The 12,349-nt window shown below is 32.8% G+C and overlaps 2 protein-coding genes across 3 annotated transcripts; both read left to right on the top strand.

Moving 5' to 3' along the window:
* The first annotated feature begins 5,746 nt into the window (after positions 1-5,746).
* On the top strand, positions 5,747-7,490 carry LOC119831390 (tRNA (guanine(37)-N1)-methyltransferase). The gene is made up of 2 exons (XM_038354709.1): positions 5,747-5,924; positions 6,002-7,490. Exon 2 carries the CDS (start codon positions 6,006-6,008, stop codon positions 7,305-7,307), a length of 1,302 nt encoding a protein of 433 aa, XP_038210637.1. The 5' UTR covers positions 5,747-5,924; positions 6,002-6,005; the 3' UTR covers positions 7,308-7,490.
* A 1,999-nt stretch (positions 7,491-9,489) lies between these two features.
* LOC119831391 (FAD synthase-like) lies at positions 9,490-12,212 on the top strand. 2 transcript variants are annotated; one of them, XM_038354711.1, is made up of 5 exons: positions 9,490-9,737; positions 9,926-10,002; positions 10,278-10,634; positions 11,377-11,498; positions 11,863-12,212. In XM_038354711.1, the coding sequence occupies exons 1-5, from the start codon at positions 9,728-9,730 to the stop codon at positions 12,062-12,064; spliced, it is 768 nt and encodes a 255-aa protein (XP_038210639.1). In that variant the 5' UTR covers positions 9,490-9,727; the 3' UTR covers positions 12,065-12,212. The 2 variants fall into 2 exon arrangements, with proteins under 2 accessions (XP_038210639.1, XP_038210638.1); XM_038354710.1 differs by having other exon boundaries at positions 9,862-10,002.
* The last annotated feature ends 137 nt before the right edge of the window (positions 12,213-12,349 follow it).

The raw sequence follows: 12,349 nt of genomic DNA, 5'->3' as shown, positions 1-12,349 counted from the left end.
ATATATATATATATATATATATATATACATGATTGATATAATTGAACAATTTTACATGTATGTTGCAATCATAACAAAAGCAATGTAAAAAAGTCACATTGCACTTAAATTTCTGATTTCTGTATCCACGCGGCGTAGCACCAAGCAACGCGTAAATTTTCTTACTGTCAAAAATAATGTTAAATGTGAAAAGCATATGAAAATATTTATTCGAGCGCGATGTATCGCAATAAAAACGGGCCATTTACATTAAAACAAAAGCGACTATGATTTTTATTCGAAGTTAATGGTGGTATAAATCACGACGATAAAATTTTGTATCAGATGTTTCTATACGGTAACATTGGATGATGTATGATTCGAGATTTTTTGCTCGAACATTACGCAATTTAGGAGTTTTTATATTAGTTTTTTGTTTTGTTAAAGACAGTTTTATTGTTATGATTTTGAAGCTCGTAAACAAGAAATAGGATTGACCTATTTTGAAATTAAAATTCTCATCAAGCGCAAGTATTGTCACTAATATATACTTTAACTAGCATTCCGCCCGCGGCTTCGCCCGCGTGAAATTCGGTTATATCGCTTTCATCTCCCTATTTCAACTCCTTCTACCATTTTTTTCGCAATAAAAATTATCCTATGTCCTTTCCCAAGTTCAGTTCTACTTCTATACCAAATTACAAAAAAATCAGTTTAGTGGTTTAGGCGTGAAAGCGTAACAGACAGACAGACAGACAGAGTTACTTTCGCTTATAATATTAGTAGGGATTCCTGCTATGATTATTGTGATTTTTAAGATTTCCTCAAACAAAAAAAGCATTTATTTGATAAATTGAAAACTTAATAAATTCTGTCAAATTTTGCAATCTAACGCAAATTTATTAAGAAGCATACGATGTTGCAATTAATTTTTACTTTCACTTAGGAATACAGGGATCGATATTATATCTATGATATATTAAAGTTAAAATCACAGAACGTTATAGCATTGTTAGTTTTTATCCACATAATATAAAATGTGGTTTATTGTTAGTTTACGAAGAAATGAACCGATTTACTGGTATTTATTCTGACACTATAGAATTCCACTTATCATACTTGCATATATACTCTCTAATTAAGAAGCACCACAAATACAAGTAACACACAATAACAAGCTTAATCAATAATGAAGATACCGCATAATCACAATTTTGCTGCCCCATAGCACGCCGCGTAACCGCCGACCGCAATCTTAGAACTAATGAACCCTTCGCTGTGTAATGAAACCTGTAATTGTGCGTAATTTTACGTGGTCGAGCTGTTTATATGCTACTTTATAATATTACACGTCTTATGTTTACTCTAGGCAGGCCGATGTAGGTCTATTGCAAGATTTTTTTTTATTTTTTTATTTCACAGTCGGCAATGGAGCTGGTGGGTCGCCTGATAGTAAGCGCTACCACCGCCCATGAACATTTATAGAGGCATAAGGTCCATTGCAAACCTTACGCCTCTACAAATGGATTGCCGATTTTTGGGAAGGGATTAAGGAAGGATTGGCGAGAGGAATAAAGGAAAGGACAGGGAAGGGTAAGGAAAAGGATATGGGCCTCCGATATAGAAATTTAATAATTTGTCTATGAATGGAATACTAAATGGACTTGTATTTGGAACTATGGGAAACTATGTCACTTCTACTCATTGAAAGTAAAAAATTGTTGGCAGGCGGTGACTCACCCTCTCACTGTATGGGCCCCCAAATGAGTCGCTGCAATGATGCGACAAGGAGGCAACATATGGTGAGCAGCTAAGGGTGAAGAGACATCGCTGGACTTTAAACAACGATCACGCGCTCCCTGAGGGTCCAGCTAAAAGCTAAAAGCTCTCGCGATTCCACTCTAACCGGCCGGCTTAGGCAAGCCATAGTTCTCGTCAGGCTCCTCTCCGGTCGGCCGGTTAAGGCAAGCCGGAGATGAGGACATGGGCATCCCCCGGGAGCTTTCGGGTCCGCGGGGTCGCTACTTCCCGACACCTCGCCACAAGGTGCCCTGTTATTAATATTGTTAATAAAATGTACGTAGCCCTTAGAACACTATAGGTACTATTTTTATTTGAGTATTAAAATATCGTGTTCCTTCACTAAAAAGTAATATGTATAAATATCTTAATTATTACAGTAGGTACTAAAATAGTATATAATACTCTCTACCTAACCGAAATGAATTACCCTTTAGTGAGATAATTTTTGTCATCATTTGTCATCAATTAATCTAGATAGACTATCATTTTAACAGAAAAGAATTAACGCTTCACATTAATCAGAACGATACAATTACATATTTAAGGAGCGAAGTCACGTAATTCATTACATTCCCATAAAGACACGGATAGCTCTCCACTTCCACACATATCGTTTATTTAGACGAAACTCATACCATTGCAACGGGCTTCGCAAATGTTGACATGGGCCAATATTGCTAGTCTCTTTTTGCTCTGTTTGCCGCCGTTTATTGAAATGAATCAACGTTTTTACTACACGCTCAACGGCGCGTGAAAGTAATCGAAAATTTTTGAATTCAGAAGTTTCTATGCAATTGCAGAAAATATACATTCGTTATTAGTTTGTTATGTGTCGATTTTTTCGCATATGTTTTGAAGGTTTAGATCGAAACGTTTTACCGGTGGTAAATATTACATTTTGTATCTTGACGATTCAAAAGCGTTTCCGAGGAAAATCTAATTGAATGAATAAATGTTTGAGTTTGGGTTTGACTAACGACGAAAAAGCTTATCAGACCATCCCACCTTTTTACTTATAATATAATTGGAACATACACAAATAATGTTCTATTGTGTCAATCCATGAGGATGATTTTTAATTACAAATAAAATAAATAACCATAATTGCTATATTTATATATACTTAATCGATGTATAGTCATTGTCTGTTATTATATTGTGCTCTTAGAACTTATAGAATACTAAATTAATAAAATGAAGAACCGCATACTACAATTTTAATGTCATCCGCCTGTCTGTCAAAGTCCTTCCCTTGAGATATGAGATTTCTCTTTGAAATACCAACTTGAAATTAATTTCATATACATACCTAGCTATATTAAGCTCATGAAGTTTGTTGTACTAAGCTGTACATAAAACCGTTTTTTATATGTGGCGTGGAATGTGACAACTGAGATTACTATTTACATAGTAAACTTTCCGTCTATCTGTCCGTCCGTCCGTTAATTGCCAATGTATAGTCGAGTACAAGTTAAGTGACCAAGACGCCATATTAAATGTATCGAATCTTTATTTCATGAATGATGACCCTTTAGTGAACAGAACATATAAATTACGCCTTACAAGTCATTATTTTATTTATGCTACAGAACCATTCCATCCATCTGGCAACACGCATTTGATTTTATTATTTACAGAAATAAGATTGCATTTATCCAATGACATATTAAAAAAACAAAACACCTTAGCCTTTATCTGAATAACTTTCATTTTTAATTAGTCTAGTTTCTAATAAATTTTATCTGAATTGAATTGTTATAAAATCACTATATAACATTGTAGTTCTTAAAAACAGAAAGCAAACATACTCAAAGGGCAGAGCATCTTAGGAGTTAATACAAAAAAAAATCGTTAGTATTATATATTTTATATAGCCAGCCAGCTGGTAAAACCAGAAGGCGTTGGTTTAGGCAGATTTTCGATCTTTCTACCTGTCTCATTTTTACCTGCATTAGAAAAAGTATCAGTTTATAGCCCACAATAATGGTTTTATAAACTTTTTTTACGTTCTATTCCGGCTTTACTTCGTTTTATTAAGAGTTCCTTCGTTTTACTGATGTAGTAAACATTTTTATAAGGAAATTGGATAGGTATGTACTTACGTTGCCTTCAGTTACCATACTATTCTTACCTACTCAATATCATGTTTTGTGGTAAATAAAGTGATATTCTTACTCTAAAACTAAATTTTAATAGAAAATAGTGCGTGGATTATCTAATTAATCAACTAATTATATAGTCATCATCATCATCATCATCATCAGACTATATTCTGATTTTATATAATATGTTCCCACTGCAAGGACACAGACCTCCTATGAAGGCTAAGGTCGTAATCCACCACGTTGGCCTAGTGCAGGTTAGCAGTTGTCACATGTCTTCGAATTTTTTGATTCTTTGACATATCGATTCTTCCATAATGTTTACCGTTTCAAGCAGTACTTGTTTTTTTTTACGTTACAGTCGGCAATGGAGCTGGTGGAATTGCCTGAAGGTAAGCGCTACCACAGCCCATGAACATTTTGAGAGGCGTAAGGTAAGCTGGACAGGATTAAGAAAGGATTGACGAGAGGAATAAGGGAAAGGACTGGAAAGGGGATGAAACGGATATGAACGTTTGTGTTTTCCACTCGCGCAGATAAATTAAAAAATCTATTTATTTCCTGCACGTTCGCCTGGTCTCGCCTGGTACTTACCAATTGCTGAAATATATAGTAATGACTAATAATATAATTCAGAGAGACAAAATGAAATAACTTTAAAAAACTTTCATCTGACCCAAATTAAGCCTGACGACGCGAAATTGAAGATGCAGGAACCATTTATTTCACAGACCCTTTATTAATGTAACAATCAATACAATCACAAATTCCACAAAAAACACCACACAATTTCAAAATTTACACATTGTTTACATTAAATTGTCCATAAAGCATTCATTAACTGATGGACGAGCGAAAATTTTAAAAATAAATAATCCTCGTATGTACGTAAACACACAGTGACTTTTCGATGCAGAATAAATTACATAAATTCGCGCCAAATTGTTGCGTAAATTTGGCACAGATGGAATAAATAAGTAATAAACGTGAATGCGAATAAAATCTGATTACTTTGTGCTCGGTACATTCTATAAAATTACACAACTCAACCCTTTATTTAAAATTACCGATACATACCTCAACGCATTTGTACGTAGCAAAAGTACTTAGATATAAATTATCAAATTAGTTAAGGATTATTATTTTATAATATATAAAAATTAATAGAAAATATTCAGATGCTAACTATTAATACATATGTATTATATGCAATGGGCAATAAAAAAGGAGTAAAATCTTTAAGTTTTCCCAAGTCTACTTACCACCCAAGTTTTAGGTAATATCAGGACTCACTGACTGACTGACTGACAAACATAGTGATCTACCAACGCACAGCTCTAGTCACTGGACGGATCAGGCTGAAATTTGGCATGCAAATAAATTTTACGACGTAGGCATCCGCTAAGGATAACAAGGATTTTTATAAATTCAACCCCTGAAGGAATAAAAAAGCAGATAAAAGATGCGCGGGTGAAGCTGCGGACAACAGCTAGTAATAACTAAATCGCGTTTACATAGAATTTAAGAATTTTTAACTACGGCGAATGCGAGAAACATGTACCCACATTGATAGCTCCAGAATAAGGCAATATCCTTCATGCTAAAAAAAAAATACAGAAAAATACAGTTTATTTTAACACCACGCCACAACAAAACCCCTATATAAAAGTTTGTAAGAATTAATGAAATCATGAATATTTGAATATCTTTTTGATAAAACATATAGGCAATTATCATTTATGTTGTTCGTATCTTATTACCTACCTTTGATATTTTCTTAACAAGTGGCAATAATAATATTAGCTGTCACTTGCTGTCAAAGTCCAAGAATTTAAAAACTAGAACATATTCTGTCATTTGTCAAACCAAATCAAATTGACAAGTACAAGTTTCACGCAAGTTCTACGTTTGCGTGTTTATTTTAAAATTACTTAAATAAAGTCTATTTGGATCTTGATACAAATTTTAAATACTCTGTATTCACTGTGAAACAAACCTTCAATGAGAAGCTGATATTCAAGTGTGTTGACCTTGGACTAGGTTAGTATGCTAACTGTTATAATCATTTGAGTTATGACCATAACCCATATACGAAACATTTTTCGTTTTTTTACCAGCAAAATGTGCGAATCGAAGGTTTCATTGATGCCGGTTGGTGTTCGTGGTATGCGTATTTTGGACCGCGAAAAATTCGTACAAAAAGTGCATGTGCCAGTGATTGTGGTGACTGAAGACAAGATTGCGAAAACTAGCAAAATATTGAAGAATTACTTTTTCAAATTAGAAAACTTTAAGCCAGTTCAAGACTACGTAAGTGACGACTGTATTAAGAAAAAGAAAATTTTTTGCCATCCAGAAAAAATTACCCAATGGACAGACATATCCGAGTCAGATAGAACTGCTCTTAAGCTAAACGAAGTAAGTGAAGAAAATTTGTTTTTCGAGGATCTTCAGCTCACTTACGACAATTTGAAGATCGATATAGTTTTTAAGGCAGTGCTCCCTGAAAATGAAGAAATAGTCAGTAGTTTTTCTCAAATCGGTCATATCATACACCTGAATTTAAAAGATCACCTGCTTGACTATCGGCAGCTGATAGGTCAAGTTCTTCTAGACAAAATCAAGACATGCAGGACAGTTGTAAACAAAAGCAACATAATAGACAATACATATCGCAATTTCAAGATGGAGGTGATTGCGGGAGAAGAGAACTTCCTGGTAACAGTAAAAGAGAATAGGTGTCAATTTCAGTTTGACTTCTCCAAGGTGTATTGGAACCCTAGGTTGGGTAAGGAGCATGAAAGGATCTTATCATTTCTAAAACCAAATGATGTTCTATTTGATGTATTTTGTGGGGTGGGCCCATTCTCCATACCAGCAGCAAAGCGAAGTACAATTGTGTTCGCAAATGACTTAAATCCTGACTCTTACAAGTGGCTGGAACATAATGCAACACAAAATAAAATTGACAAATCACTCATTACAATGTACAATCTAGATGGCAAAGATTTTATTTGTGATATCTTCAAACAATACATCATTGACTTATGTAATGGTACACACAAACTAGAAAGCAAAGCGAAAATCCATATAACCATGAATTTACCAGCATTAGCTGTTGAATTTCTCAAATATTTCAACGGTTTGATTGATAAACAATTGTGTGAAAACATACCCAAGGATATAACAGTGTATGTTTATTGTTTTGCTATCGGTGAAGATCCAGTGTCTGTAGCTAAGGAAATGGTTTTAACAAACATTGGTATGGATATATCAGAGAATGTAATTGATGTGTTTAAGGTAAGAAATGTTTCACCAAAGAAGGAAATGATGAGAGTGACATTTAATCTCACCAAAGAAGTGCTATGTAAAAGGGTTTTAGTGGAAAGTGATGAGCCACCAGTGAAAAAAGTATGTGTTTAATATTTCGTCTTAATGTTTTGTTGGATTTTATCCTGATATGTTTAAACATTTAATAATCTGCTAGTGCAGTTTCTTTTTTAATAAGAAAAATTGAGTGATGAAATTTACGAACAATACAAAAGTGAAGCAAGTTTATAGTTTATTAAACTTATAGGTAATGGAAAATAAAATAAAATTTTGAATTAATCAAATTCAAATGACTAATCAGAGACTAAACAGATTTTTTTTTGTAACTGTTAGTGTAAGAAATAATAAAATATATTTTCTCAAATAACGTTTTTTAATTTAATATCACACATAAAATATGAAATGCCTCAACTGCTTATAATTGACTTAACTATGATAAAAATTCATAAAAATATAACTAGAGGCTTGCCAGATAAAACCAAAATATATTTTTATCTGAGTTCAAAGTTTTAGAGATGTTACAATAATCCAAGGGGAAGTAAATGATAATCTTTCAGCTTTTTTTAGTTATAAGTGATGTAACTAAGGCCTTCTTTTATTACTAATTCACTAATTAAAAGTAGGCCACTGCCTACTTTTACTTCTCCTGTTATATAGCCATATATGTAAATAGCACCCAGGGATCACATGCATATCCAAAGGTGAAAGATTCCTGTGATTTCCGTGAAGTTAAGTGTGTTCAAATAAAAATTCTATTCAGCTTTATATAATCAGTATATATTTATGAATTGTAACCAAGTAGTTTACATAGAATTATAAAACTATATTATGGAAGAATTGAGTATCTTACAATTTATTAAATATAATGTGAGGTTGTATTCTGGTTTTAATAGTGATATTCTTAAGATTTTTTTTTTTTTTGTTGATTAGGCATTAAAATATTGTGTATGGTACTCGGGGATAATAAATATTTCTGTTTATTTGACTGTTTATGTGTGTATTTGAAACAGGATGGTCCCATATAAATTTTATTAGACCATTCACTGCATAAAAAAAAACAAAAAACTGTTTATAATTAATACGCCTTTTATTTCTCGTCAATTACAAAAAGATCAGCCGAGTACCTATACTGAAAATGGAAAAAAAATTAAACATTTAACAATTCATCATGTTAGTTTTCATCATCAATTCAGTCTATAATATTAAAACATAACGGAGCACCGACTTTGTTCGCATTTTATATTTCTTTGAAGGCGAATGATTTTGAAATATAATTGCCTATTATATAGGCTATGCAACTTAACTTACGGTATCAATTACCGTTGTTTATAGCTGTTAGCGGTGCCCCGCGGTTTTACCATTATTAATTTGAAAAAAAATTGCCATATTTAACTTTTTTCATTGCTGCCTTGTCTGTTGTCTATTGACCGCCTCCTCGATACAGTGATAAACGCTCATGCGCAAAACCGAGAGATTCGGGGTTCGATTGCCGGTGTGACGGATCACTGGAAATAGATTTATAATGTATCTTCCCCCTACCCCATATGGGGACATGGAACTTAACACACTTTCTATGCTACTATCGGTCATAATGTGATATGGCCTTAGATATTATATTAATAAAGATGACCAAACTTACATGACATAATCCATATTATCAAATTTGTGTTAAAAAAATCTGACATCACATTGATATAAAATCTTCAATCTGAACGCTATCAGTGAGTAATTAGGCGATATACATACCTAATCTTTCTTTGATAAATCAGTTCAGATATGTGATGACGTACGACGTGTAGTTTCTCTCCATATCTTATCTAAGTTGAGAAAACTGTCTTAATTAATTGGATGTAAATAGAACAAACCAAGTTAAAAAATGTACTAAAATTTGACACATTCGTTACTTATTTACATAACGAATTTATTTTCGTTTATATTTTGAAATACACAATTAATTTAAAAAGTTATGAAAACCTTAAAAAAAACAGATTTTATCTGCTCTTTGCTTCCGGCCATTACATTTTACTTATATCGTTGTTACAATACTTATAAAATATGTTCGAAATTTTAAATTAAAAAAAATACTGTTTAAAACGTGGCGATAGACTGTAGCTGTATACGTACGTTCATAGGTAACTTTAGTTATTTAAATAATAATGCTATTGCATATGCATTCATGATGATTGTAGCCTTAATTGTCATAATAATTAAGGCCATCACATTTCGATTTCTAAACAATATGAGCAAAACTGATGAGCATTGAAGGACATCCATTATATTAGCAGATCGTGTAGCAAGTTTTAGTTGTCCTAAAAATAACGTAGCTAGTTAAAGAAATATCGACTTGATGTATGGTAAAAAAAATGATAATACTTATCAGATTTCAAGAGGCTTTATATTTGTATTTGAAGAACTGATAACGTGTCTTAAAATTGGTTGACCTTCGTAGTTCTGCACTGAATGTCAACATAAGTGAAATAAAATGAAAATATTATCGTTCCAAGAAATCTATAATGAGGAAAGGTAATTTCCAATATAAAATCGTCGATGTTGTTAACGATCGTTTTATTATTTTATTAAAAAAATAATCTAATCTAGATGCATTAGTCACGGACCTTTTTCGCAATGTTACGCATTTATTTTTCAGTTAACTCGCGCAATGGTCACATCTTGCGATTCCTTTTGTAATGACAGTCTACTATTTGTTCCAGCGCACGCAATGCCGAAACGAGGCGATGTGATTATAAATTATGAGGACACAGCAACTGTAATAGCAGAATCTGAACAGGTGCGAATATTTTTAAACGGTTTTATAAATAAATTTGGAAAAAGCAATGCTTTACTAACACACTGCAACAGAAGTTTTTAGAGTCAGGTGTATTACGTGATAGATACGTATGGATGAAAGAGATAAAAGAATGATGAAAGAAATCAATGACATTGCTAATTGTCTTTTAATTTTCAGGATAATATCATTTGCATTTTTAATTAAACTAGGGTTAGTTAGCTCTTATTGTGTCATGTTATACTTTTGTCATGTCTATGATACGTTAATTTTTGCAGATACTAAGGCAATGCTTCTCGCAATTCAGGTTAGACGAAGTTTTCCTTTCGTTCAACGGCGGCAAAGACTGCACTGTTCTGCTGGATCTCACAATAAACATATTAAAGGATATGTTTAATAAGGACGACATCGCAAAAGATCTGAAAGTAATTTACATGCGTTCAATTGGCCCCTTTCGAGAAATGGAAACGTTCATAGAAGAAATTGAAGCGCATTATAAAATCAAATTATCAGTGGTCGAGGGGGAAATGAAAAGCGTCTTAGAAAATATTCTAGAAACCGATAGAAGACTCAAGGCCTGCTTGATGGGAACGAGGAGAACGGATCCGTATAGTCAAAATATGAACTTTCTACAGGTATTATTAGTAATGTACTTTCTATTGAAGTCACGAATTATATTTCAAGGGTAAACAAAGGTTATTAATAACAAATTCGACAACAAAAATTTCTATAAAAACTATCTTTTGCGCGGCTTCGCATGCGTTAATTCGGAGTAGTTGAATAGATGTTATTATAAATGAACCTTCCTCTTGAATCACTCTCTATTAAAAAAAAAAACCATCAAATTATCATTGCGTAGTTTAAAAGATTTAAGCATACATAGAGACATACAGACAGAGAAAGTGACTTAGTGTTATGCTATGTAGTGATATAATTAGCGCTTCGCCTCGGCTTCACATATCCAACGGTGAAAGAATTTTTTACATCGAACCAGTAGTTCCTGAAATAAGCACGTTCAAACAAACAAACGAACCCTTTAGCTTTATATTATTATTAGTTTAGAAATTATATCTACCTAAATATATAATTATAAGAGCATTTATTATAATGACGATTAATCGCAAATATATATATATATTACACATGTGATTGCAGTGCAGTAAGTTATATCTTATTAATACTGAAAATAAAGGTAAAAAGAAAGATAAAAAAAGAAACGTACACAGGATAATCAATTATATTAACGTTCTTTTAGAAATTAAAAACTTCTCAACGGATTTTAAACGCGATTTATTCATTATATTATTAACCCGACGTTTCGAACACTTTACAGCGAGCGTGGTCACGAAGAGACTGATTAACGTTCTTACTTTTCAGAAAACGGATCCATCCTGGCCGCAAGTTATACGAGTATCACCTCTACTGAATTGGAGTTATCATCAAATTTGGACTTATATCCACGAGCGACAAGTGCCTTATTGCAGTCTCTACGATATAGGGTATGTCATCTATAAAATTCATATAGAAAATATGACATTTTAGATCAATTTATCGTGACCAAAAGTATCATATATCAACTCCTAGTCTCTCTTTATACCAAATTTCTTTATATTGGTTCAGTTGTTCAACGCAAAAGTGTAACAAACAGACGAAAGCAGAGCTATTTTTTGCATTTGTAATCATTTGCGAGCTGGAATGAAATTATCATATTATTTTTTATTATTGCGTACTACCTTGTCCACAGACTACCATTTACCATAGAACCACAGTTCTAAACAATTAATAGGTATTTTATAAATTAGATTACGTGACTTACACGGAAGATTTATATTTATAAAAATGTATTAATCCTCTCTATTTCAGATATACATCAATAGGTAATACACACAATACGTTACCAAATCCGGCCCTAGCGTACCACGTGAACGGGCATATAGCGTATCGACCGGCCTGGTTGTTAACCGACCCCGCACTTGAAAGAGCGGGAAGGAAGACTACACAATCCAAACAAAATGGACGCAGTATCCCCGTTAGTAATGGTGAAACGGCGCAGAGTACTTTATAGTTATAGCGCATTTTATAGACATGGTTTTTTGGTAAATCTAAGTTTTTTTTTCATGTTACAAAAAATCACATCTTATGTACGATACCCTCGTACATATATGTAGTTCCTTTAAAATGCCGTTACACATGATATAAATTTAAAAAAAGTGTGTATTGATCCAATTTTAATAATGAATATATAGATTTTATAATCATTCGTCAGGGAACCATTGAAATCAAAATAAAAGTAAGCGAATGTACTCCACAGTATGTAGTTAGTTCTAAATTAAAGTAGAAATATGTCTTG

Source organism: Zerene cesonia, chromosome 13, assembly GCF_012273895.1.
Source record: "Zerene cesonia ecotype Mississippi chromosome 13, Zerene_cesonia_1.1, whole genome shotgun sequence".
NCBI classification, from domain to species: Eukaryota; Metazoa; Arthropoda; class Insecta; order Lepidoptera; family Pieridae; genus Zerene; species Zerene cesonia.
Note: the sequence above shows the minus strand (reverse complement) of the source record. Positions and strands in the feature narration are given on the sequence as shown.